General features: G+C 37.2%; 1 protein-coding gene across 3 annotated transcripts; it reads left to right on the forward strand.

The window, feature by feature from the left end:
* The first annotated feature begins 315 nt into the window (after positions 1-315).
* postna (periostin, osteoblast specific factor a) lies at positions 316-26,972 on the forward strand. 3 transcript variants are annotated; one of them, XM_067433342.1, is made up of 27 exons: positions 316-390; positions 599-660; positions 1,914-2,012; positions 7,281-7,345; positions 7,833-7,990; positions 8,213-8,377; positions 8,565-8,711; positions 8,834-8,975; positions 11,860-12,072; positions 12,264-12,398; positions 13,137-13,285; positions 13,544-13,680; positions 14,381-14,511; positions 14,601-14,731; positions 15,733-15,835; positions 17,017-17,084; positions 17,233-17,278; positions 17,388-17,420; positions 20,509-20,919; positions 21,007-21,072; positions 22,977-23,069; positions 24,081-24,140; positions 24,221-24,280; positions 24,361-24,420; positions 25,984-26,070; positions 26,152-26,193; positions 26,351-26,972. In XM_067433342.1, the coding sequence occupies exons 1-27, from the start codon at positions 331-333 to the stop codon at positions 26,401-26,403; spliced, it is 2,976 nt and encodes a 991-aa protein (XP_067289443.1). In that variant the 5' UTR covers positions 316-330; the 3' UTR covers positions 26,404-26,972. The 3 variants fall into 3 exon arrangements, with proteins under 3 accessions (XP_067289443.1, XP_067289445.1, XP_067289444.1); XM_067433344.1 differs by having other exon boundaries at positions 21,007-21,066; XM_067433343.1 differs by lacking the exon at positions 316-390 and having other exon boundaries at positions 484-660.
* Positions 26,973-27,268: the final 296 nt, after the last annotated feature.

The following is a 27,268-nucleotide window of genomic DNA, read 5'->3' on the forward strand; positions in this document are numbered from 1 at the left end:
TGGCAGGAGATTGAACAGTTACAGTACGATTAGACATTATCCTTTCATCTGATTCCCTCAGTAGCATTTTGCTGTTAATGAACATCCTGTTTCTGAAGACGAAGCTGCAGAGTAAGTGGTGGTGTTAATGAATAATAAAGCTTTTTCTATTTGCTTGTAAGATTAATATTGAGCTATAGTGATAAAACAGATGTAATGCTTGCAGAATATGTTGATGAACAATACACAATATATGTAATGTAGATATTTTATGTAATGCACCTAAACATTTCCAGATGATCATACCATTGTAAGACCCTCTGACTCTTTTCATTCTGTCTCTGTAAATGTATGAAGGTCCTTCTTAGGCGTGCAGGGTTCTCACGGAGGGGGTGGATCCATAGGAAGCAGGTTGATTCTCTCTCTGTATTAATCTTTGTCATTGTGTGTGTTTGAGACAGAAAGAGAAGGGGAGGGGTGATATAAAGGCCGGTTCCCTGTTGCTCGCTCCCATTCCTTCTGTTTTTTGAGTGGGTTTAGTCTGCAGGGGATATTCTTCAGTATGATATTCTTGTTGACGACCACCTTCACCATCCTGGCACTTTCTTCCCTGGACCAGGTGGATTCTTCAGCCTATGACAAGATAGTCTCACACAGCCGCATCAGGGCTAAGAAGGAAGGGTAAGACTGTTTTAAAAGTTCACCTTTGCTGACTGGGGAAAATGTGGGATGTGTGAGACTAAAATGTGTGAAATGCTGGGACTCAAAATGCTATTTAAACCATAACTAAAACAACAAGAAGCATTATGATACATAAACATACAATTATTTTGTGCTGTTTCTTTGTTAATAATATCACCATTTTTATTTGTACCAAGTTACTAAATTCAATCTTTGTATTTTATTTTTTTGTTAGCTTTTCACTTAAATAAGTCTGACATAATATTTCTAATGGGGGAAAAAATTTAAAGGAAAAAACAAATTCTTTTAATCTATTATCTCAGACTAGCATTGTATCCTTATATTAAGTTTTTTTAATCTTACATATAATATGAGCCTAACATACAATCATATAATAAATAAATAATGTCTTGAATAAAAGTATTTTTATTGTGATTTAAAAACATTATTGTGCATTTAATTAGTACTTAATCTGAAACATTACATTTTTAGATTTTATAAATATATTTTTGATATAATATTTCTGTTTTACAAGACAAATATAGCCCCACTTTATATTAGTTGGCCTTAAGTATGTACTTACATTAAAAAAAAAAAGTACAATGTACTTACTGTGTTCCAATTGTATTGCAAATCCCTTTTGCTGATATTGAGGTGGGATACGGGTAGAGTTAGGGTCAGGTGTGGTGGTGTGGGTCAGTTTAAGGGTAGGGTTAGGTGTAAGGGAAGTGCCAACTGTGGAATTACAAATGTAACTACAGAAATTGATTATAGACGTAATTACATGCAGGTATTTTTTTTAAATGTAAGTACAATGTAAAAACATGTATGTACACAATAAGTGCATTGTATCAAATTATTAATTACAATGTTAGTACATAGTAGTTAAGGCCACCTAATATAAAGTGGGTCCAAAAATATTTATTTTTTATTTTGATAAACCTTTTCACTTTATAATTACAGAAGTCTGTGTATCTTATATCATTTAATTATTAATATTGTATTATTAATTATTAATATTAACATTAATATTTTTCATTAACCAGAAATGTATTTCTAAACCATAAATGGATTAAAAAGCAAATTTTCAGGACTATAAAACAGCTCTTTCAAGCAATTTGTCAGAACTTCTGTATAATCACCTGCCTAATTGAACACCCCTGTGGCATGTAAGTCGGTCATGTCTGCAGTTTTCAACCATCCCCAGAGGTTTTTTTTTTTTAACACACATTCTCCCACCACTTTTGTTCCAGGCCCAATGTGTGCGCTTTACAGCAGGTCATGGGGACGAAGAAAAAGTACTTCAGCACATGCAGGAACTGGTACAAGAAATCCATCTGTGGCAAGAAGGCGTAAGTCATCCATCGCTTTTCACTCTAACACTCTCTGCTTTAGCCAGGTTTCTGCCAGAGGACAGAGGTCGCTGTGAAACAATGCCTGTGGTTCTCAGGGTGAAGGTGGGTCATGATGGTGATGGAGTACATTGATAAGGCTTGTTCTGTGCCGTAGGGTGTGTTCAAGCAAATAGTGTCGGCCCACATTTGTTATGCGTGTAAACCACATGTGCCAGATGTGGCCCGGATCTGGGCCTACACCATGTTGCTGTGTGGGAGGATAGTAAATGAAATGGAAGCATTTGAAACTGTTGTGTACACTTCATAACGATCAGGTTGGTTGTTTTGTATTAGTAATGATTCAAGAACTTTGCCAAACCAACTGGTCCAGAGTGTAAATGCGAGAGCGAGATGATTTATGATACAAAAACATATCACACTTTTTAAACGCTTTCTCTCAGCTCGCAGCAGGATGAAAGAACAGTTGTCAGCTGACTGCATCTAACTGTACTTGTTTATGTCAGATAAACCGCAGCTCATGTGCGCTGACTATGACATATTTATTGTTGCTCCAGTGTCTTCTCTCTCTGTTTTGTCAAATGCCACACTAATTTACTGCATCTTTGCTGAGAGGATGATGTAAGCATGTTTCTGGGCTCTATAAGACCGTGATGGAAGCCTTGGGGACTGGTGACTAGTAATTGGCAGGCTAAACTTTGCAGGCTCAACTCAGCCTTTCCACTGGCAGAGATCTGCAGTATGTGAAAGAACAGAGAAAAACATTTGGCCTCAGGAAATATCTGTGTTTGATTGTACTTTTTTTTCTTTTTGATCTTATGTATCTGCATATATCTTTGTTGATACAAATGGTCATTTGTGTTAATGTTCATGTTGTTTGTTTTTATAGTGCTGTGTGTGTGCGCGTGCGTGTGTATGTGTGTGTGTGTAATCAAGCAGCAGCAGCATGTCCAGAAACCTAAAGGACTGATTCTTCTTCATACCTGCCCTTACGAAAAAGAAGTATACTGCAAGTTCATTTTATGAAGTATTTATATTTTTGAAGTATACTTTATTTAGAAAGTATTCTAATATCAGTGTACTATTAGTTAACCTGAAAGTGTGCTATTTCAATACTGCTTGGGACTAAATCGGACCACTTTTAGTATATAAAAGAAATATATATAGAAGTGTAAGAGTAATGTACTATAAGTGTAAACTTTAAGTGCACAACCATATAACAGCGATGTACTGCATCTGGATCTTTAAAACCTGGTCTAAAGTCAATTGTGTAGTATTGTTTGTGTTATTTATAGGGCACGTTATTAATATGTGCCTGTAGGGAGGTGAACAACACACATACACTCTGCTTATTACACACACAGGGACATGCATGACATGCATACATGACATTTATTGCATGTTATGCCTAAAACACACTCATTACTCATTAAGAGACAAGATACAACCCTTTTGGATGAATATTTTACTCTCCAGCATTAACCGTATGGCTGCAGCCGCTCTGGTCACTGTAGAAAACACATGAAAGCAATTTTGAATGTGTCTACAGGGAGGTAAATAATAAAAGCACAAAAAAAACTACCCATGACTGGCTTCTCCCCCCCAGTTCCTCCTGACTAAAATCTGGGCAGCAGTAGGTCCCGAGCTGCCCAGCTTGCTGTCTCTCTCTGGCCGCCTAGGGGAAAGTTTGAGTCAGGGCTCTTTCAATGGTCCTGCTGGCTTTCTTTTTCCTTGCTTCATCGACACTGGGAACATTGTTCCGTGTAAGCGGATGAACTCCACTACAGCTGCAACGTCTGCGCCTCTAGACGCTATCATAATGATAAAAAAGAGAAAAATATAATCTGTGCAGTGTCAGGTGCGTGCTTCCCACCATATCTGACGAACAGCAGGGCTACATGTCACGGTAATTCTCAAAAACACATCTCTCGCTAAGGCCTACAAGGAATGACATTAGTCATGGGAGAATTATATGCATGCCATCTGCAGACAGCTGTTCGAAAGCCTCTTTTCTAAATACAAGGTTAGAGCTTTAGCTATTAGGCAAGTGGCAAAGATTCAAATTATTGTTTACTCTTAAAGGGATAGTTCACCCAAGTGAAAATTCTGTCATTAATCAAAATATATATATACTTTTTTACAAAATAAGATATTTAACATGGGAAGGATATTTTTTGCAGTATACTTTTTTTTGTTGTGTATATGTTCATTTTAATATTGCAGTGTGCATCATTGAGAGAGCAAATTGAGATTTTTTCTCTTTTTTTCATGAGAAAAAGGCTTTTAAGTGTACCAAATGTGTTTCCTCTTGAGTTTCAAGGGAGATCTGTACTGTCCTCAGATTTGCCAAAATAAAAAGTCTGCCATTAAAAGATTTCAATTTAAAATGAGGAATTTTTACACAAAAAAAAAACAAAAAACAAAAAAACAAAAAAATCATTATCTTACATACATCACATACATCCCAGTTAACATGAAACATTCTCAGAAAGTTTTTAAATGTTACTAATTGTGTCAAAAGTAACATTCCCATAATGTTTACAAAATGATACAATTGAATGTTCCATTAAAAATTGCCTTAAGGCCCATTCACACCAAAAACTGATAACTATAAAGATAACTATATTAGTATACAGACCAGTGAAGTGCGCGAACAATATCATTCTGCTTATTCTAAGCACAAGCTTTGAAGTCTGTCACTTTAAATGCTCAAGCTCATTACAGCAAGATCATTCATCAGCTGGATAAAATCGTTGATCTGAAATAGTGATTCCAGCGATATCATTTCTCTATATTGTTATACGTATAGCTGTGGTGTCAATTCAAGTCAACTTTATTTATATAGTGCTTTTACAATGAATTTGTTTCAAACCATCTTATGGTGTGAACTCTGCTATTCTTTAATATTGTGAACGATATTTAGAACTATTATTATCATTATAGTTATCATCCTTGATGTGAATGGGCTTTTAAAGGTGTACTGTGTACATTTTAGCGACATCTAGTGGTGAGGTTACGAATTGCAATCATCCATTGCTCACCCCTCCCTTTCAAAGCACATATACCCCTTTTCCACCAAGGCAGGGCTGGTTTCAAATCGTTTTTTTGTCTTTCCACACCCAAAGCACCAGCTCCGAACCAGAAAAAGGGGTTCTTAAGTAGCACCAAGACATTGCTGGGCTGCGCCGTATGACATCAAAGTACAGCGAGCGCAAACGGCTCATTATGCTTTTGAATCACTCACACAGTATTTTGATATCATACTGTGGTGACTCTCTAGCCTGTGGAAAGCCAAACCAATTCTGGCTCCTCAGTCTAACCAACTTAGAACTGGCACTAGCACTGGCTCTGAACTAGCACCCGGTTCATTCTGGTGGAAAAGGGGTAATAGAGCAGCTACGGTGGCCAACACAGGACAAAGATGTCGTCGTCTGAGATAGCAGAGAATAGCTAGCGCTCTTTTCTTTAGAGAAGTTTGTCCGTTTAGGGCTACTGCTGAAACATTACTGCGCAAAATGGCGATTTCACTATATGGGCACCCGTGGTGTATGTAGATAGAAATGGCTCATTCTAAGGTAATACAAACATAGCAGTTCATTATTTAAAGTCTTTATACACCACTGAAAACATAGTTATGTGTGTTCTATTGTATATCTGTCAATGAAGCTACTAGCTCCTCTTTGCTGGCTCAGATGACATCTTTATCCTGTGTCGGCCACTGTAGCTTCTCTATGTGCTTCAGAAGGGAGGGGTGAACGGTGTGCAGCTGCAATTTGCGAAACATCCATAGTAGAACATATTTTTGTTAGTTAGGATGGTAATTTCTAAGTTTGGGCGGCAGTGGCTCAGTGGTTCATGTAGGTTGTCTACAAACCAGAAGGTTGGTGGTTCAATCCCCAGTTCCACCTGACGAAGTGTCCATGAGCAAGACACCTAACCCCAGCTGCTCCCGACGAGCTGGATGATGCCTTGCATGGCTAACATCGCCGTTGGTGTATGAATGGGTGAATGTGAGGCAAAAATGTAAAGCGCTTTGGATAAAAGCGCTATATAAATGCAGTCCATTATGCCGTCTAAATTTTTATCAAATTTCGAATTCCCATAGGAATTTACTGAACAGCATCTAAAACAAAGATGAATGAAATCTAACCTGAGCCACCCCTAAGAAAAAACATTTCCTCTGAGAGCACATATCAACCTGTATGCTCTTGATGTGAATAATAAACCACTGGAATGCTTCACAGTTTTCCACACTACATGCCAAATATACTATATAGATACCAGTTGAAGTTAATGTTAAAAATACACATCAATCATGATGGTGTCAAAACAGCCCAGAGGCAATGACCTCACACGTTTCAGACTTTCTCTGTCAGGCCTGGCTCAGATTTGAATCTTTGCCCTCTTACGTTGTCAGATACTTGAGGATTTGCAGATGAGGTAATACTGTGGAACCAATAAAACATACCCAGCAAGCAATTTTGCATTTAGTAATAGCTGTCCAAACACAGCTCTGACATCTAGACTAAAATAAGGCAAAATTTTGGTCTAAATTAAGGATTTCTAACCATAGCCCAAGAATAGACTAGTCATCTAGAACATGAACATGCCAAAGAAATTAAACCAAACACATTGTGACTTTGTTTATATGATGGAATATCTCAAAAGTTATTTGGCAAAAACACAGTTTAACCAAATTTAAGGTTGTTTTGGCAAGATATGGGTTACTCATAGCCCGGTATCGTGTCTACAGTTAACCAAGATGGTGAAATTATGGCTATTGCTTACTGGGTATAAGTATTCTGAGGAGAAGTTAAAGTTGTCTTGCTGTAATATATTGATTTTCTTCTTTTTTAATTTCTTTTCATTGGTATGTTCTACGTATTGATAGATAATGATGGTGGCTCATAACTTGCTACAAATAAGATACACTTTTACATCACATATGTATCTTATTTGTACCATTGAATATTAGCATGCAGTTTGTGTCGCATTTTGATTTACAATTGCAAAAACGTAGAGAAAACACTAAATTCAAAACAAATCCAGATAAAACTCCAGATGGTTGAACAAACATGTTATTGAAATAGACACATCTGTGTACATTTAAAAATGAACAAGACATGCTAAAAGGAACAAATTAGGTAGAGAATAAAATATTTTAAATGCTAACCAAAACCATATCTCAATAACATCATTTGAATATGATTTTTATAAATTGCAATAATTTGACTCTTTTTTTTTTCTTCGCCTCTTTATTCTATGCAGAATGATATTATATGAGTGCTGTCCAGGTTATATGAAGTTAGAAGGGAAGCGTGGATGCCCTGCAGGTCTGTATTCGGCATTTTACATTTTCTGTAAAATTGTATTTATATTTTCTTTTGAGTTTGCTGATGGGTTATTAGTAAGTTACTTGCTAAGCCAAGCAGCACAATTTGAGGTGTCAATCATGTCTGTAGCGCAAATAACTTAACATTCACATCATGTCAAAAGTTGATACATAGGTTGGTTATTTTTGTTGGTAAACTGGATTGCGCCAACAATACATTTGACTTCAGTTTAAGGTCATGCTCAGGTTCAGTGTGAGGTTATTCATTGGCTATGAGTTCAGTGGAGGAGAACATTAGTTTTTGTTCTCTAAACAAAACCCAGACCCAGCTGGCTGTTCTTATACATGAGGTTAATGAGCCAGAGCTTGTCTTGAACGTGGACCTGAGGTTCACATCGTCTGACGTTATGTGCTGTATATTTATTTGATAGAAACTGTGCATGAGACTGTTTGTGCTTATTTCCTGTAAATTTCGCTCCACCACCCAGTGGCCCCTATTGACAGTGTTTACGGAACCCTGGATCTGGTGAAAGCCAAGATCACCCAGCGCTACGCGGACCAATCGAAGCTGAGAGAAGAACTCGAGGGAGCGGGATCTTACACAATGTTCGCGCCCAGTGATGATGCCTGGGAAGAGTTAGATGCCGTGAGTCGTGTTTCAGGCCATGTTCTACTTCATTTGAGTATTTGCAGGCTATGTTTAAATCAGTTATCAAATGTATGCGTCATTAATAAGCATACTTGGAGCACTGAATGGAAATTATTAAAAGGAAGTAAATTGAGGATAATGCCGTCATGCTGCCATTTTCTGCTAAAATTTTTCACAGAGCAAAGCTGTTACATTTTAACAGTTTCTGTATATTTGCAGGCAACGAAAGCTGCCCTGGTCAGCAGTGGACAGATTGAGCTTTACAATGCACTCCACTATCACATGGTCAACAAACGTCTTCTCACTAAAGACCTGAAGAATGAAATGACCCTGGTGTCCATGAATAACAAACAAAGCCTCTATATCAATCACTATCCAAACGGAGTATGTTTCTCTTTTCTCTTCTTTTCTGTGTTTCTATTTTCATTTAAATTTTAGTATAAGTGATACTGGATAAGTCATAAGTCACAACTGTTATGAAATGCACTTTGAAGAGCCTGCCATTATATCATCATCCTCATGTCATTTCAAACCTGTATAACTTTCTTTCTGCTGTTTCAATGGTTTACAGGTTGTCACTGTGAACTGTGCCCGGATCATTCAGGGCAACCAGGTGGCCACTAATGGAGTTGTGCATGTGATTGATCGGGTCATCAGCGCCATAAGCCAAACGATACAGGATGTGATTGGAAACAGGGATGAGCTCTCTACACTGAACGTATGTGTTATTATGAATGTGGCTAATGAATATGATGATAACTCCTTGGAGGCTTGCTGAACCTATCTGAACTTGGCATATGATTTCTGTGAGTTTAACATTTTATTTAACATATTTTATAGATGGTTGCTATGAATTCAGGTCTCCATGACCAACTGGGCAAGCCCGGACACTACACACTTTTTGCTCCAACCGACGAGGCCTTTGATAAAATAAACAGCGACACCCTGGAGAGAATTATGAGTGACAAAACTGTACTTGAAGGTAAACATTTAACTTAGACCACAACCACAGAACATTATTCAGAAAGTATAAACATAAGGATTCCTATTTTCAAGTGGTTTCAGTTTGCAGTCTCAATTAATGCATTACAAAACTAATATTAATACTAACAGAAATACTGCTATTGTGGTTTTAAAGTCTTCATCACTTCCTTTTAAATGTTTGGGGGTGTTTATTCAGCAAGGATGCATTAAATTGATCAAAAGTCACAGTAAAGACTTTTACAAATAATAAATGCTGTTCTGTCTAACGTTCTATTCATCAAAGAATCCTCATAGTATCATGGTTTCCACCACCATATTAAGCAGCACAACTGTCTTGATAATAAGAAATGATTTGTCAAATTAGCATATTATAATATTTCTGAGGGATCGTGTGACACTGAAGACTGGATTAATGAAGATGAAAATTCAGCTTGCCATCACAAGAATAATTTACATTTAACAGTACATTAAAATAGAAACTGCAAACTTTAAATTGTAGTAATATTTCACAGTAGTAAAATTTTTACTGTATATTATAACATATTTTAAAACATTATTATTATAATATTAACATTACATTTACAAAAATAACATTACAGTTATTTCTATAATCAAATAAATGCAGCCTTGGTGAGCAATAGAGACTTCTTTCAAAAACATTTTAAAAATCTTACCGACACACAAAACATGCACAGGATGAAATAATCACCCTCAAAGTTTTGAAAGACTAGCAACCTCATGTTTTAAGTAAACTCCACAAATGCAGTCCAATCCAAGCAGTGCCACATTCTCAGACGGCGGGCAAACAGCAGGTCTGACCGCAGCAACGCGGGATTCAAAATCAAGTTTGGTCAAGACGTCTATCAGGATGGGAAATGCTTAGATGTTGAATAATACTTCATCGCATTCTGTTGAAAAGGTTTCGGTATTTTGTGGTCAGACAATTATAAGTGTTGTAACAGACAGAAGTACGTCTGTTTTCCCATGGCTCGGTTTCACAAAGAAAAGACAGCAAATATTGGCTAAAAAGAGGGTCTCTTTACAACTAATCTTATCTGTGTGACCTTTTAGATTAGATTATCATTAAAGGAAAAGTGTTATAAGAAAATAACCCTTATTCAAAGCAAAGTCTAGCTTTGATGTTAACACAAATGTCTTCTGAGGATAATTATCTGAGGAATCTACTGATGTGAATTCAGTGTGCAAAAACACAAATTATTAGAGCAGGCATCGGGGTTCTGGGATTATTGGCCAATAGCATACAAAACAGACTGCTTTTGTATTTTGTCTACTTAAATTTTTAGGCTAGAAGGACCACACAGATGTACAGTATAATGCCAGAATTACATAAATTTTGGCTCTTACAGGATCCTTGGCCCTGTCCCATAGATTGTAGAAAAGATGGATGATTCCCCTTAACTATCTTCCATTGTAGAAAAGTGAAGCCCCCGCTGATTTGGTACTTGCATCTGCTGGAGAGTAGGAAGTAGAGCCGCAATATCAAAAAAAAAAAAAAAAAAAATGCTTTTATAGCATCATATAACTAACTAAAACCAAACGAACACTTGAACTTACATCAGCGTGATAAAAACTACCTAAAATGATAGAAAGCCACTTTGGATAAAATAAATTTGAAGTGTAATTTGATTGTTTAGTTTGTCTAACGTCCCATTAGAATACTTGGAGGGGGCGGGGTTTAAGAGCTATATTTGGGCCAACCACCATCGAGATGCTTTGGCTTTATGTTTTCAGGATGTGTCCTGTCCAAATGGCTCACTTGATGTGGACCTGCAGTTTAAGTTGTAGGACGAATAAGATCAGGTTAAAAAAAGGCCTCAATAATCCATTCAGGCAAACAATCCAAAAGGCACAAATGTAAATGCTTAAAGCGTTTTATGACCAGTGAATGATTAAGATTTTTTTAATGATTATTATAATTTTTTACTCACAAATAGCTATTTCAACCCAAAAAAACATTTTAGAGTTTGACATAAAAAAAATTGTATATTCATTAAAGAAATCCAAATAGCTTTTTTAAGATTTTAAAAACCCCTCATATGATTTTTAATAAAGGTGACAGCTGTTGAGGAAATAAATTAAAATATAAAATATAATGTTAAAATAAAATATTAATATAAAGCCAGTTAAAGGCACAATATGTAAGGATTCAAATATATATTTTTGGATTCAAATATTCAAAAACCACTCGAACAGAACTTGTGTACTTGGATCATCGCAAATGTTTCCAAGAATGTTTAAATCCAGAGAAATAAGCCAGGATACGGACCGTGTCCGTGCGCTGCCTATTAATGACATCATACCCACTTTACCCTCTATTTCCAAACACCAGAGACGCTTTAATATATTATGTTTTATTAGACAGGTGAGCAACTGTTTGGATACAATATCCACAGAAAATTAATCATTGTTATATAGCTCAAAACAGTGAAACTTGACACAAATGCCCATATTGCAAAGAAAGATTAAAATAAGGTAATTCTGAAAGGGGCCTAAGTGTCTTTTAGGAAAGTGGTTTTGGTTTAGCGAGGCACTTAAAAGTGGTCAAATGCACATACATTTACTGTTTAAACAGATGCAGGAAATAAGCTCAGCTGCTGGGAATGTGATATCACAGATCACAGTTGATGTAAGAGCCTTAACTCTCCACCAGATTGCCCCCGCACAGGAAGAACTGGGCGGATGTCCCAGTAGTCAACATGAGCTTCTGTGTTTTTTAATTGTCTTTGGAGGCCTATAGCCTGACGTTTACTGGACTATGATGATGAAGACAATTCAACAGTTTAGGTCACCAAACTGTTTATCTTTCACTTATCTGTCACTTAACCTTTCTTTATCTCTCTCGTTCTGGTTATTTTTCCAAGCTCTTTTAAAGTACCACCTCCTGAGCTCAGTGCAGTGCTCTGAGGCCATTATGGCTGGCTCCATCTACGGGACTCTTGAGGGCAGTAATATTGAGATTGGATGTGATGGTGAGAGCCTTACAGTCAATGGTATCAAGATGGTGCTGAAGAAGGACATTGTCACCAGCAATGGGGTCATTCATTTGATCGACCAGGTGCTCATGCCTGACTCAGGTGAGGCTCTATACATGCCTTCTGGGTTCATTCCTGACATTATTTGATCTTAAAAGGATAGCGCACCCAAAACAATCACACTAACATATCATGCAATAGCAGATATTCAAACATACTATTATGCACTAAAATAACATCTAAATCTCAGTCTGAAGTTGTGATTAGTTGTGTATATTTTGCATGTTTTGCAGCCAAGCAGGTGATTGAGCTTGTGGACAAATCTGAGAGCATCTTCACTGACATGGTGTCTGAGCTCGGCCTCTCTGCAGCCATGCAGCCTGAGACTGAATATACTCTTCTCGCCCCACTAAATGGAGCCTTCTCTGGTGAGTTGGCCTCATGACTCATACATGGCGTTTCTGTAGAGATAACTGTATAATGTTATCAAGCACTGACAGGTGAAGTGATTAACACTGAATATCTCTTCATCACGGTAAGTGAGTGGGATATATTAAGGTGCAAGTGAACATATTGTCCTCAAAGTTGATGTGTTAGAAGCAGGAAAAATGGGCAAGTGTAAGGATTTGAGTGAGCTTGACAAGGGCAAAATTGTGATGGCTAAACGACTGGGTCAGAGCATCTCCAAAACTGCAGCTCTTGTGGGTGTTCCCGGTCTGCAGTGTCAGTATCTATCAAAATTGGTCCAAGGAAGGAACAGGGGTGAACAGGGTCATGGTTGGCCAAGGCTCAATGATGTACATGGGGAGCGAAGGCCTGACACATACATACATATGGCCTATATACAGTGGGTACGGAAAGTATTCAGACCCCCTTACATTTTTCACTCTTTGTTATATTGCAGCCATTTGCACAAATCATTTAAGTCCTTTTTTTCTCATTAATGTATACACAGCAACCCATATAGAGAGAAAACCACACCGAATTGTTGACATTTTTATTCAATCCATAATTCAATTATTCCATTATTCAATCAATTATTGTAATATTCAATCCAAAGTATTTTTATCTTCACTTTGGACTGAATATTACACTTCTGAATACCACTAAGTCCTGGTTAAAATGTCAAAATAACTTAAAATGTCTCCTGATCACATGTCATGCAGATGAGGTAATGTCCATGGATCAGCGCCTCCTGAAGATTATTTTGGAAAACCACATCCTGAAATACAAGGTCTCTCTGAATGAACTCTACAACGGCCAGCTGCTCGAGACCCTTGGAGGAAAACTGCTCCGAGTCTTTATTTATCGCACGGTGAGAAACAAAGACTTGTATTGTTTTTGTTTAAGAGAAAAAGAAAGAGACATAGAGAAAGATTGAGTACCTGCAAACAATTACTGTGTAAACAACCACTTGTAGGATTCTTTATTGCTCTGTTAACTTTTAAACACTTGGATATTTGCTTCAGGTAAGACCAGAAATTTCTCCTTGTCTGACTATTGTTTCTCAGTACTCTACAAAATGTCCAAAACACAACAATCATTTAATTCTCCTCATGTGTGTGTGTTTTAGGCTGTGTGTATTGAGAATGCATGTATGGTCAGAGGAAGCAGAGAAGGCAGTAATGGAGTCCTTCATCTCATGAGGTCCCTGATCCAGCCGCCGCAGACGACCATCTATGAGCTGCTCTTGAAAGAAGGACGATTTAAGTAAGATTATCATCATGATGTGAAAATGATTACTATTTTATTAAAGGGTTACTTCAGCGATTTAGCATATGGCTTTGTATCAGTAGACACCCAGGAGTATATTCGAATGATCGTGCTCACAGTGCTCGGCTCGGGCAGCTGCGGGCATTCATGTAAACAGAACGGCAGATCAAAGGGAGTGTTTCAACTTTTCAAATTAGTTCCTATGAAAGTTAAGCTTCCAAAGGCATGAACTGAAAACAGGCCAGACTTAATATGCGCTGTGAGTGAAGAATGTAATCTGACTCCTGCTGTGTTCGTGCCGTGACTCTCGTTCGGCTCACTCACATTATATTGAACAGACACATTCAGTTTTTAATTGTAGTGTCTGTTCTCTAACTGAACTGAATTTATGAAAATGAACGCGGTGGGCAAATGATCCAGTAATCCAGTAGCCTTGGCAAGAGTGGCTTTGTAGGGCAGTAAAGCAAGTGCATTCTGGGAGTTGTTGTCTTTCATCCTCATGAGACAAAAATATATTTTCTGTCTTTTCTCAGTCTAGACGGCATCAAATTCAAAAATAATTTCACATTTATACTACAGTAATGACCCAGTTTAAATACAAAGCTTAATGCTATAACACTGAAGTAACCCTTTAATATATACAAATTTCTACCATATTAAAGTACATATGATTTATTAACTGGCTGAACCGTTCCAGAATCTTCCTGTCTCTGATGGAGAGTGCTGGACTGACAGACCTCCTGAAGCAGGAGGGATCATACACACTCTTTGCCCCTATGGATGAGGCCTTTGCCACTCTGAAAGAGGAAGACATCGCTCTTTTAAAAAGTAAACCATTTTTCCCTCTAACATGTTCAAACTAATATTCAGCTTGGTCTGTTACCTCAGAGGTGACCAGTGATTATTCTCTTATCCAGGTGACATCAATGCCCTCAAGGCAATCCTGCTCTACCATTTTAGCAAAGGGGTCTTTATTAATGGAGGACTGGAGGGTGGAGTGACTAATCTTCTCAAGACCATACAGGGCAACAACCTTCAAGTGCTGTCTGTAAGTACATTGATATGATTTTATTGATTTTAGCTAACAAGCCAAATCTATTTGATTAAATACTGTATTTTCCCAACAATGATTGTTAAAATATGTCAAATAATTCGCTTTTCTAGTTGCATAATTAATGTTTAAAGGAATTTGCACACTCCATAACAAAACTGTTAGACTCTGAAAGAATGACTTTTAAATTGGGTCCAATACTAATGTTTTTGTAGCGCAAGAGAGGAAGGACCTGACATCTGATTATCATCAGACAATGCAATTAGACGCAAGTTTCCTGTGTCTGTTCTCAAAAATTCCTTGAACCAAATCCAGACTTTTCACGCAAATTCTTTACAGGAAATCACACCAGCAGGTTAACATTGAGTATGAAACTGACTTTATTATTAAAAACATACGTGATCATTTCATCCTAATTAGGACAAATTTTGTATGTTTGTGTATGACAGAGTGTCTATGGCATAGGGCTTTTTATGTGTGAATTTAGAGCATTGCTAGGTGATACGGTCATTCTTTCAGACAGTTTGTTGCCATCAATTAAAATCATCATAGCTCAAATCTCAGAAACGCCTTCATTCGTAACTCCCTCTAAAAGCTGGAACAATAGGTCTCCTAATGTCAAGAGACTTCCTTTGCCAAAAACAGAAGTCAGCACAGTAAATGTACATTTACATTAATCAAGAGATATCCAAAGCTAGGAAGTGACTTCTTCATATGATGTCCAGCTGTTGAATTTGTCCACATGTGCTGAAGTGTTTCAAAGGGTTTTGTAAGATCATCCCATTTAGGCTCACATGAATCTTGGAGTACAACATTGTTGTTGTTTATTTTATTTTGTATTCAATTTTAATAATAAAATGTATTATTTTATGCATTTTTAAATATATTACTTACCCTCAAGTCATCCTAGGTGTATATGACATTCTTCTTTCAGACGAATACAATCAAAGATTGATTTTCAAAAAGCCATTTAATGATAAACACCACCTTGTACACAGGTTAACAACTCCATCCATGTAAATTCAGTGGAGGTTCCAGATTTCGATCTTATGGCATCCAATGGAGTGGTCCATGTAGTGAAGACTATATTATACCCTCAAGGTATAGTATTAAAAGCCATGAATATGTGTTTACATACAAAATCTTTGTTAGTGTAATTATATGCTTAAGTACTGAGTAATAATAATGTACTTACTGTAAGTTTAGGGTAGGATTAGGGTTTGGTTTAGGGTTAGTTACTTGTAATTATGTATAATTTACTGTTATTACTATGAGAAGTACATGTAAAATATGTAATAAGGACACTGTAAAATAAAGTGTTACCTAGATATCTTTAAGATGTTTAAGATGTAATATTTTAGTGTAACTCTTTTATGCATTAAAGGGATAGTTCACCCAAAAATGAAGATTTGATGTTTATCTGCTTACTCCCAGGGCATCAAAGATAAAGGTGACTTTGTTTCTTCAGTAGAATACAAATGAAGATTTTTAATTTCAACTGTTACAGTTTGCCAGTCGTAGCAAAATCTATGAGAAAAAAACCCATTAAAAAACATGCACAAATCCATATTAAACCCTGTGGCTCATGAATCATGACAACACATTGATGTCTTAAGATATTAAATGATCATGATTTGTGTGAGAATCCCGAACAATATTCATGTCATTTTGTACCTCAAATACCCCACATGGTCACTTCCGGTAACAGGTCTGTACACGATCTGGCCTGGTTTATGCCAGTGCCGGAATGATCTCTCGCACATATTTTCACACCATATCATGTATATTGACCTCACTCACCAGAAGTGATCGTGCGCTGAAGGCTGTTGAACATAGTAAGGTATTAGAGGTAAAAAAATATATATATAAATACTGTTTGTTTTCTCGCACAAACTGATCGTTTCGTGTCTTAATACATCAGTGTGTTGTGACGAGCCTCAGGGTTTATGTTGAATATGTCTGTGCATGTTTTATGCTTTTTTTAAACTCTCATTTATGTATGTTATCATTTACATGCATTATCTGATAGACTGCAACAGTTGGAGTTAAAAATCTGTGTGTTCTACTGAAGAATCAGTCACCTTTATCTTGGATGCCATGTGGGTAGACAGATAAACATCAAATTTAAATTTTTGGGTGAACTATACCTTGAAGTCAAAATCAACTGCATCGACTACATCTTCAATGTACATGTTTTTTCCCACTCTTATATAACTGTACAATTCCTGAGACATAATACACAGTCCCCAAAGCTTAATAAAGGATTTTACTGCATTTCACAGATCTGCCAGTTGGCAGTGAAGACATATTTATTCTGCTAAAGAGACTCATCAAATACATGCAGCTGAAGGTACAGCAGAACAAACATCATATTTGATCACTGACTCATATTATACAACAGATCCGTCACAGTCCAGTATATCAGCGTACAGTCGCACATCCTGTTTTATCAGTTGGTTTTATTTTATTTTATTTATTTATATTTTATTTGTGTATAGTTTGAATCTGGATTCACCTACCGTGAGATTCCACTTACATTCATCAGTAAGTTCAGTTTCATCCCTCTCAGTTTCACATGACATAACATCATCAAGGACATGTGGGTTATATTTGACATGGTTTTTATTAATAAATATTGTTTTTCCCCTTGCAGAGAGGACTATAACTACACATGTCATTGAGAAAGGTAAAACATATTACATCATATTTATTTTCTTTTATTTTTGGTATCTACTCAACCCCTTTCTATGTCCATAAGTAATAGTGAGCTCCTCAGGCATGCCCTTTTCTGCCAGATGATTATTCCCAGAAGCTCTTTTAGATATTTGTACAATTACGTGTTTACTCAATCATTATTCAATACAACAACAAGCCTGAACTTCGCCTCAGCTGCAACTCCAAGTAAACCGATTCATCACAGAGACCCAGAGGAGAGTGAGCACATGTTGTTTTGTTGGCTGGAACCAGCACTGGTATCTCCTCTGGCAGTCACTGGACAGATACAGCAGATAAAGAGCCATTAGAGACAGAGAGGGAGAGGGTTTCACCTCAGACCATGGCAGAAGACCTACCTGTTGAGTAGGAGTGTCGGTTGAGTAGGAGTGTCAAGTTCAGAAAATGTGAAATAGAATTGATGTGAATTGAAGCTTTTGAATGAAAACTGAGCAGAGCTACCTTTCTTCTTGAAAATAAATAAATACAGTCACACAATTTTGTATTACTAATGTATTGTAATTGTCAAATTGTTTTGCTGCCAAAAGGCTGCATGGAATCCACTAGACCCCTGAAGCTGTGCTGTGGTAAGTCCTGTAAGTTGTGAGGTAGGGGCCATAGATCGGACTTGTTTGTTCAGCACATCCCACCGATGCTCGATTAGATTGAGATCAGGGGAATTTGGAGACCATACCTCAGACTCGTTGTACTCCAAAACCATTCCTGAACCATTTTCGCCTGGTGGCAGGGCACATTATCCTGCTGAAAGAGGCCACAGCCACCAGGGAATACTGTTTCCAAAGTGTGTACATGGCATGGTCTGCAACAATTCTTATGGTGGGTGGTACGTGTCAAAGTAACATCCACATGGATGGCAAGACCCAAGGTTTCCCAGCAGAACATTGCCCAAAACATCACACTGCCTCCGCCTGCTTGTCTTCTTCCCATAGTGCATCCTGGTGCCATGTGTTCCCCAGGTAAGCGACGTACACGCCACCCGGCCATCCACCAGTTCTAATGCTCACGTGACTACTGTTGATGCTTTCGGCGGTGGACAAGGGTCAGCATGGGCACCCTGACTGGTCTGCAGATATGTAGCTCCATACGCAACAAACTGCAATGCACAGTGTATTCTGACACCTTTCTATCAGAATCAGCATTAACCTCTTGAGCAATTTGAGCTACAGAAGCTCGTCTGTTGGATCGGACCACACAGGCCAGCCTTCGCTCCCCACTTGCATCAATGAGCCTTGGCCACCCATGACCCTGTCGCCGGTTCACCGCTGTTCCTTCCTTGGAGCACTTTTGATAGACACTGACCACTGCAGACCGGGAACACCCCACAAGAGCTGCAGTTTTGGAGATGCTCTCACCCAGTCGTTTAGCCATCACAATTTGGCCCTTGTCAAACTCACTCAAATCCTTACACTTGCCTATTTTTCCTGCTTCTAACACATCAACTTTGAGGACAAAATGTTCACTTGCTGCCTAATATATCCCACTCACTAACAGGTGCCGCGATGAAGAGATAATCAGTGTTACTCCCTTCACCTTTCAGTGGTCACTATGTTATGCCTGGTCGTGTATTATATATATATACACACACTAATATACACTGCATCTAAAATTCTAAAGGCTTTACTTTACAATCACAAGTCTTGATGAATTGTCTGACGCTGGTCAGATCTAGATTTGCTGGAACCTTTGCCCTGTACGAGGGTACCCTGTAAGAGACCCAATCCCATAGCGGGACTCTTATTTATTTGTAAATGAAGGACAAACTTTTTCCATGGAAGATTGTTTAATGACAAAATAAGTTTAAATTAAATACAGATGGGACTAATGAAAGGCAAGTCATTTAGAGTCTTTGTGCGGCTTAATTTAATAAGTTGATGTTAAAGTGAAACATTCACATGTGTCATTCGTTTATCGCATTGTGCATCTTTCATGGCTCCAATCAGTCTTTAAAACCACACAGAGTACAATGAAACCTTTATAACAAAGTGTATGGTTTAATTATTTATTTAAATGTTGTGTGACCTGTAAGATTAATTGTTTTGAAAGAAATTTATACTTTTTTTATGCAAGGGAACATTCCTCATGATAATTATAATAATAATGTTAAAAAAATGTTCTATTTAAAATAAATGCCATTTTTACCTTTTTTAAGAATCCTAAAAAAATTCATCACATTTGTTGTTTTCCCACAAAAATATTAAGCAGCACAACTGTTTTCAACATTGATAAGACATGTTAAATAGTAGAATGATTTCTGAAGGACCATGTGACACTGAAGAGTAATGATGCTGAAAATTCAGCTTCGATCATAGGATTGTTATTTTTATTTTTTAAATACACTAAAATAGAAAAATCCTGTAGACACTTCTTGACTCATCAATCAAGACTTATTGATTACTGGAAAAAATATATATTACCGACCCTAAACGGTACTGTGTGTGTGTGTGTGTGTGTGTGTGTGTGTGTGTGTGTGTGTGTGTGTGTGTGTGTGTGTGTGTGTGTGTGTGTGTGTGTGTGTGTGTTTATTATATACACTCAATGCACACGCTGTTTGAGTTAAACACAAAGTGCCATTTATCCCTTATAATCAAAATAAGTCACAATCCTGATCCACAGCCACATGTGCACAATGTCTTCTCATCTTTGGCAGAATATCCTTATTTATGTTTTATGAATCCAGCAGTAGCACGAAATGTGACCCCCATTGCAGTGTATAGAGAGAAAGGCCAACCTGGTTTTTATTAACAGTTCTGACAGTGCCAGTGAATATTGATCATTGGCTCTAACTCCCATTCTCATCTTTGATCATTTACATGTGATTGATATCACTTCGGCATAATGCATTAATGTATTTCAGAAATGAAATTTGCTTGCTGCAATTGGAAAAACTTAAAAGTAGTGTATAAGACAGTTGTACTCTATGCCAAGAAAGAAAAATGTTTCTGAATAATTCGTTTTTTCACAAGTACCGAGGACATTGTTGATAAGATCATGGCCATTATGATTTGACATGACACCTGACAGAATCTGTATCTTTCCCACAGGTCCCATCAAAGTTACAAGAGTTGTTGAAGGAGACCCGAGTGTCACCAAAGTTACAAGAGTTGTTGAAGGAGACCCGAGCATCACCAAAGTTACAAGAGTTGTTGAAGGAGACCCGAGTGTCACCAAAGTTACAAGAGTTGTTGAAGGAGACCCGAGCATCACCAAAGTTACAAGAGTTGTTGAAGGAGACCCGAGCATCACCAAAGTTACAAGAGTTGTTGAAGGAGACCCGAGCATCACCAAAGTTACAAGAGTTGTTGAAGGAGAACCAAGAGTCACCAAAGTTAGACAAGTTCTTGAAGGAGAACCAAGAGTCAACAAAGTTACACAAGTTCTTAAAGGAGACCCTGGCGTCACCAAAGTTACACGAGTGGTTGAAGGAAAGCCATCTGTCACAAGGCTACTTGAAAGTATGTCCAAACTTCAAATTAATTATCAAGGGTGATTTTTTTTTTTAAACACACATTATTTATTTTGCCTTCATTGTTTTTGCTCAGCTCATAGTGCCTCGTCTGATGGTGAAATTGATGCTGATGGAGAAATCAAGAGAATCATGGGTGAAGGTCATTCATTTTAACAGCTTTATTTGCTTGTATAGTTCAACATCACAATTTGGCCAAGTTGTTAAAGGGGTACTTCAGCGCTGGAAAGATGAATCTGTATTTAAACTGGATCATTAATGTAGTAGAAATGTGAAATTATTTTTGAATTTGGTGCCTTCTAGACTGAGAAAAGACCTAAAATGTATTTTTGTCATGGGGATGAAAGACTACAATTCCCAGAATGCTTTGCTGCAAGGCCATTCCCAAAGCCACAACTACTGGTTTGAGTAAGAGAACAGACACTACAATTAAATACTGAATGTGTCTGTTCAATATAACGATCAAGTTGCTGCGTGAGTCTCACACAGGGCCGTGTTAAGCCTTTGCGGGGCCCTGGGCTAAGCTTTTGTGGTTCCCTTGACCGCATCCGAGTCCAGTGTTAAAGCTGTAATCCGTTAACACTGGGACGGAATATATAACAGGCGATCTATTCGTGATCAAACTATTTGCGTTGCAGATATGAGCAGTTCATAGGAGTCATTTGTTGGACTAGGGTACTACACAATAATGGAAAGACGTGTTTTATTGCTATTCATCACATTTGAAGCGCTGCTAATGTAACTCGGTAGAGGAACAATTTTTATTTTATGCATTGGGAATTTGGGATACACTAGCTGCCTGCTGAGGTGTCAATGGTCTTTCTTAGGGTGGCAGTTGAAACCCCGGTAGATCCGCCCCTGCCACTGTCATATTTTCTTACATTTTTGTTCGACATGTTGAGGTGACGATATACTAGGTGTCCGCTGTGACTCGATTCAGGTGTGTGATAACGATGCTCAACGTCCGCATAATTACCTCGATCCCGCCAAAAAAGGATAACGCAAAAGAGAATTGTCTCGGGGGGCCCCTGGTATTCGGGGCCTTGGGCTGCAGCCCATGTTGCCCATTAGGATAACACGGCCCTGGTCTTACAGCACTAACTCAAATTAGGAGTCAGATTACATTTAACGTCATAAATGAGCTAATGAGCTCTCGTGATGAGAGCTGAGGTAATCGCGATCACACTCCCGGCATACATTCACAACACCTGTTTTTAGTTCATGCCTTTGGAAGCTTAACTTTCATAGAAATTAATTTGAGAAGTTAAAACACTTACATTGCTTAACATCCGTTTAAATGAATGCCTGCAGCTGTGAGCTGTGCTGTGAGTGTGATCTTTCCCATGAAAACATGCAGAAAATGGTTCCCTCTGCTGGCTGTAGTCTTTAGCCTCTGGCCAAACATTCCAAAGATAACGCAAATATCGTCAATTTGCGTCACGGGAGGAATTTTTCCAGACATAAAATGCATAAATCTCTCATCTCAGGGGGATATGAGGGTGGGGGAGAAGCACAATCATTTGATTATACTCCAGGGTTTCTACTGATACAAAGCCATATGCTAATCGCTGAAGTAACCCTTTAAGAGTTAAAGGGATAGTTCACCCAAAAAGGAAAATTGTCATCATTTACTCACCCTCAAGTTGTTCCAAACCGGTACGAGTTACTATCTTCTGTTGAACACAACATATATTTTGAAGAATATAGAGAACTTAACAGTTGATGGACCCCATTGACTTCCATAGTAGGAAAAAATAAGTCAATGGGGTCCATCAACTCTTTGGAAAATGATGACAGAATTTTCATTTTTGGGTGAACTATCCCTTTAAAATGTCCAGTTGTTTTAAATAAGCATTTGAGAATTGGTTCTAGTGCAGTAAGAACTGGATTAGAAAGATACTCAACATGTTCAAGTCGAAAATAGACAAGTTATCCATACTTTACCTGTTAAGTTTGGTTTAGAATGACTGTAAACAAAGTAGTTTGTTCTATTCTGGGATTCATGTGGCACAGCCATATCAAATCTTATGATTTTATATGTTGTAGATATAACCAACGCACATACGTTTCAAGGCGGTGACGTACACATCCTCCGGGAGGAAGACATCAAACAAATCTCTGATGCAATCACTCAGGGAGGTTGGTCTAAGAGAGTTTTGGTTATTATATTATATATTTTTTATTTATTTAAAATGATAAAAGTAACCCAATATATGATATTAACTGCATGATAGACTTTTTTTCATATACATGACATCTTCATATAATGTTATATTAATATGTGTATGTAACTGTGTCTTTGCCCTTGTTTTAATTTTAGTAATTTATTTAATTTTAGATAATTGCCATCATTGATAACAGTGTGTTTTTTCATCTAATATTTATAGTATATTTTATTTCAGCTTTATTTAAAATAACGAAAATGAGTCACCAGTAACGTCACTGACCTGGATTCAATGCGATAATTGTTTTTGAAGATTAATGTTGTATTTTGAACAAATTAAACTCATTGACACTGAATCAGTGAGTCATTTACACTTGAACCAAGTGACCGTTCTTGAGTCTTCCCCTTCAGCACACATTTTTCCGATATATCTTTCTCTGCTGCCAAACACGTTTACCCATAATCCTTGGCATATGTAATGACCATGTTCTTTCCCGTATTGTTTTTTTATGCCATTGATCCAAACATTGATTTGATTCATGATTTCGAAAGGCTTGGGATCTGTAAGACTCTATTGTAGATTCCTGAAGAGCTTGGCGTTTTTATTGAGAGCAGCTGTGAACTCGGTGATTCATCCTTGTTTAGTAATGTTTAATGTTTGTTTGTCTGTCTAATTTTATGCCCATGGATTACAATCCCTAGTTACGTAACAGAATAAAGCCCTGATGGTTTTCCCATGGCTCTACTCCAGATAGTTTTGATTAAAGTTCCTACCCTATGGTTTTGATTCATTTTGGCAAGATCGCACTGATGATTTAGCTAAAAGAAAGAATCGGTTTTATTCCAGAACCTTTAAACAGTACAGTTAAAGTGAGATTAAGGCTTTCATTATTGACTATTACTCACTGATTTGGCTCAGGGCTCCTTTCACTTTTGCCCAGAAGTTTGTTCATCCATTATGTTCTCATGTTTCCTTGCTCTCAAAGGTGGACCAGGCATCACCACTATAACTAGAGTAATCAAACCAGAGCCCCAGGTGGTTGAAAGTAAGCCCTAATAAAGCAAATGATGATATGATATAGGTTTTGTCCAGATGTTTGTGTCATAGATTTATCTTTATCTAAAGGTGAACCAGGGATCACCACCTTTACCAGAGTAATCAAGAAAGAGCATCAGATCACTGAAGGTGAGAAGTAATACATCAATACATAGTGATATGGTGGGGTTGAAAATTTTAAACCATATCAAATGTTCATCTTTTTATAGGTGCACCAGGGGAAACCACTATTACCAGAGTAATTCAGCCAGAACCGCAGATCATTGAAGGTAAGATTGATTTTCTGATATTACAGATTTTGTTGTTGTTTTAATTAAATGGACAGTCGATATTAAAAACATGAATTAACCTTAAAGATGTGAAATCTTTATAAAATCTCAAAGTGACACTTTTTTATGCTGTACATATAATGTTTTGCTGATGCCTACATTTAGGCTAGCCTACATTCAGCTGTGTTGTTTAAAATGAAAGAATTTGATTATCAGTTATCACTATCAGAATTATAATATCAGTTATAATATCAATTACGTTACACTCATAGAAAAAAAAGGTTCATTTAGGTTTAATATAGAACCCTACAGTTCCAGACACAATTTTAAAAGAACACTTTATGCTAAAAAAGTTCTATTTAAAGGGTTAAGTTCACCCAAAAATGAAAATGATTTCATTAATTACTCCCCCTCATGTCGTTGGACACCCGTAACACCTTCGTTCATCTTCAGAACACAGATGAAGATATTTTTGTTGAAAGCTGATGGCTGAGAAAGGCTTCAGATAAGCCTCCATTGGCCTTCAGTACATTCCCACTCACAAGACCCATAAAGGCACTAAACACATTGATACAAAGTCCAGCTCACTACAGTGGCTGTACAATAATGTTACAATAAGACGGAAATAGTTATTGTGCGCAAAAAATAAATAAAAATAATGACTTTATACTTCTTGGTCATGTAGAACAGCGGATCTGCGTCATATTCTCGTGCATGCGTCGAGTTCAGGTCAATAACTTGGTGGATAAAGTCGTTATTTAGATTTTTGTGCGCACAATAACTATTTTCGTCGCATTGTAACATTATTGTACAGCCACTGTAGTGAGATGGACTTTATCGATGTGTTTAGTGCCTTTATTGGTCTTGTGAGTGGGAATGTACTGAATGCCAATGGAGGCCTATCTGAAGCCTTTCTCAGCCATCAGCTATCAACAAAAATATCTTCACCGTGTTCTGAAGGACATGAGGGTGATTAATTAATTAAATAATTTTCATTTTTGGGTGAACTAACCCTTTAAGGAGAAATGTCTTAAATTATTCCATAATACTTTAATGTTAATAGGTTATTTCATTTTTTTTCTAGTGATAAAGGGTTTACGAGCTGTTTAATTCATAAAATGTAATTAAAATTAAAAATATATATACAGTAGCTGCCACCAGCAATCATCAGGGCAAAGCACAAAGAACGAGACACGTCATGACTGCACGGCTGTGAGCATCAGGAGTTCTAAAAATTGGTATCTATGTTCTTGGCATGACCCAAGGAATCTATCAAGAGCAGTTTCATTATAGTTAAGCAACATTTATCGCAGTTAATTTTTGATGACAAGGTGGCGTGGCGTGGCGCTCTCCCCCCCAAACACAATTCGAAATACCGGGTAAAAAAAATTCAAAACGAAATCCTTAAAATTATTCCATATTGGGAACCCCTAAAAGGTTCTATATATGAAGCATCTAACAGAACCCTTTAATGTTCTCTATAGAACCTGTGTTGTAGATAATGATTGAGTGTAATATTATATATTTGAATATTTACTGAATTTAATTGTATGCCTCTTTTAGTTCCAGATTTCTCAAAGATTGTATCTTTGAAAGACAATCCAGATCTCTTTGAATCAGAAACCGAGAGAATCACCAGAATCATCAAGGGTTAGTGGCTTCATAGCTTGATGTGAATGATACGAAGAAGGATCTGATGCTGAAAGTTTAATTCATTTATTTTTCCTTCAGAGGGGCGTTCTCAAAAAAGAGCCGCCGTCAGACAACCACAAGGTATGCTTTTCAGTTCATTCACATCTGATGTGTTTGAAGTCATTTTTTTGCCCTTTTTATACAGATTAAAATTTAAAATACTTTAAAATAGTTCTACCACCTTTTTATTTTCTAACCCAACTTTATCATATGTGTGTGTTTGTGGACTAAAACACAGGAACAAGGCGAAGAATGAGACTGGTCAGGCGTCACTCCAAACTCAGACAGTGAGATGAACGGAGGCTGTGCCTGGAGATCCAGCTTAAGTGAAAGGGAATAGTGTGTTTTTCCTGAAAATACACTTTTGCTACAAACCGCATACCGTTTACACATTACAAATCAGTGCATTAATATTTTAAATCTGTGTGGCAAACACCCCACTTCAACTCAGAAGGGGTACTTGGAATGGTGGTGGTTGCAAAGAGAGACATTAGTCATTTTCTTTTCCCCCTAGCTGTTAATATTGTTTCTTTAAATATATACTGTATGAGCCTCGTCGTTGAGCTTGTCGTGCACATGATATTTTGTGGTGCTTACATTCTGAAACATGAATGCGTTTTTATCTGATCAGGATCAGCAAAGCTTTGGCTGTTGTGTTTACTTTAAATTATGCAGCTTGTAACTATCCATCATTCTGCTGAAGTACATTTTTATGAATTTATTCACTTAAAACCTTTTATTATAGTTGTTTTTTTTAATAGAAAAGACTTTTCAATTGTACAAATTAAAATCATGACATTGAAATAAACCTCAATGGAGCGAAAAATTAATAAATAAAACAGTTTCTGCTTAAAATACAACTCTACTTTTGATTGTATTGTTTGCCTCCAAAACTGTAGTTTGTATGTTTATCTTTTTTTATCTGTGGTTCAATTATTGTTTTATGAATCATATTAAAATTCTGTGATGAATTACTCACCCTCATGTCGTTCCAAACCCGTAAGACCTTCGTTCATCTTTGGAAGGCCAGGCTGAAAGGTAGTAAAGTGGTACAACCTTAATGTTATGAAGTGACAACAATACTTTTTGTGCGCAAACATTCCCCCCCAAAATAACGACTTTATTCAACAATTTCTTCCATTCCTGTCTATGGACG

This window comes from Pseudorasbora parva, chromosome 23 (assembly GCF_024679245.1).
Source record: "Pseudorasbora parva isolate DD20220531a chromosome 23, ASM2467924v1, whole genome shotgun sequence".
Taxonomy (NCBI): Eukaryota; Metazoa; Chordata; class Actinopteri; order Cypriniformes; family Gobionidae; genus Pseudorasbora; species Pseudorasbora parva.

What these genes read in the sequence shown, in the direction of transcription:
- postna (XM_067433342.1), top strand. Translation starts at nt 331, where the DNA reads ATGAAGGTCCTTCTTAGGCGTGCAGGGTTCTCACGGAGGGGGTGGATC. An exon ending in TCAAATACATGCAGCTGAAG is followed by an intron (nt 17,085 to 17,232) that starts GTACAGCAGAAC and finishes ATTTGTGTATAG; the next exon opens with TTTGAATCTGGATTCACCTA. An exon ending in TGTCACAAGGCTACTTGAAA is followed by an intron (nt 20,920 to 21,006) that starts GTATGTCCAAAC and finishes GTTTTTGCTCAG; the next exon opens with CTCATAGTGCCTCGTCTGAT.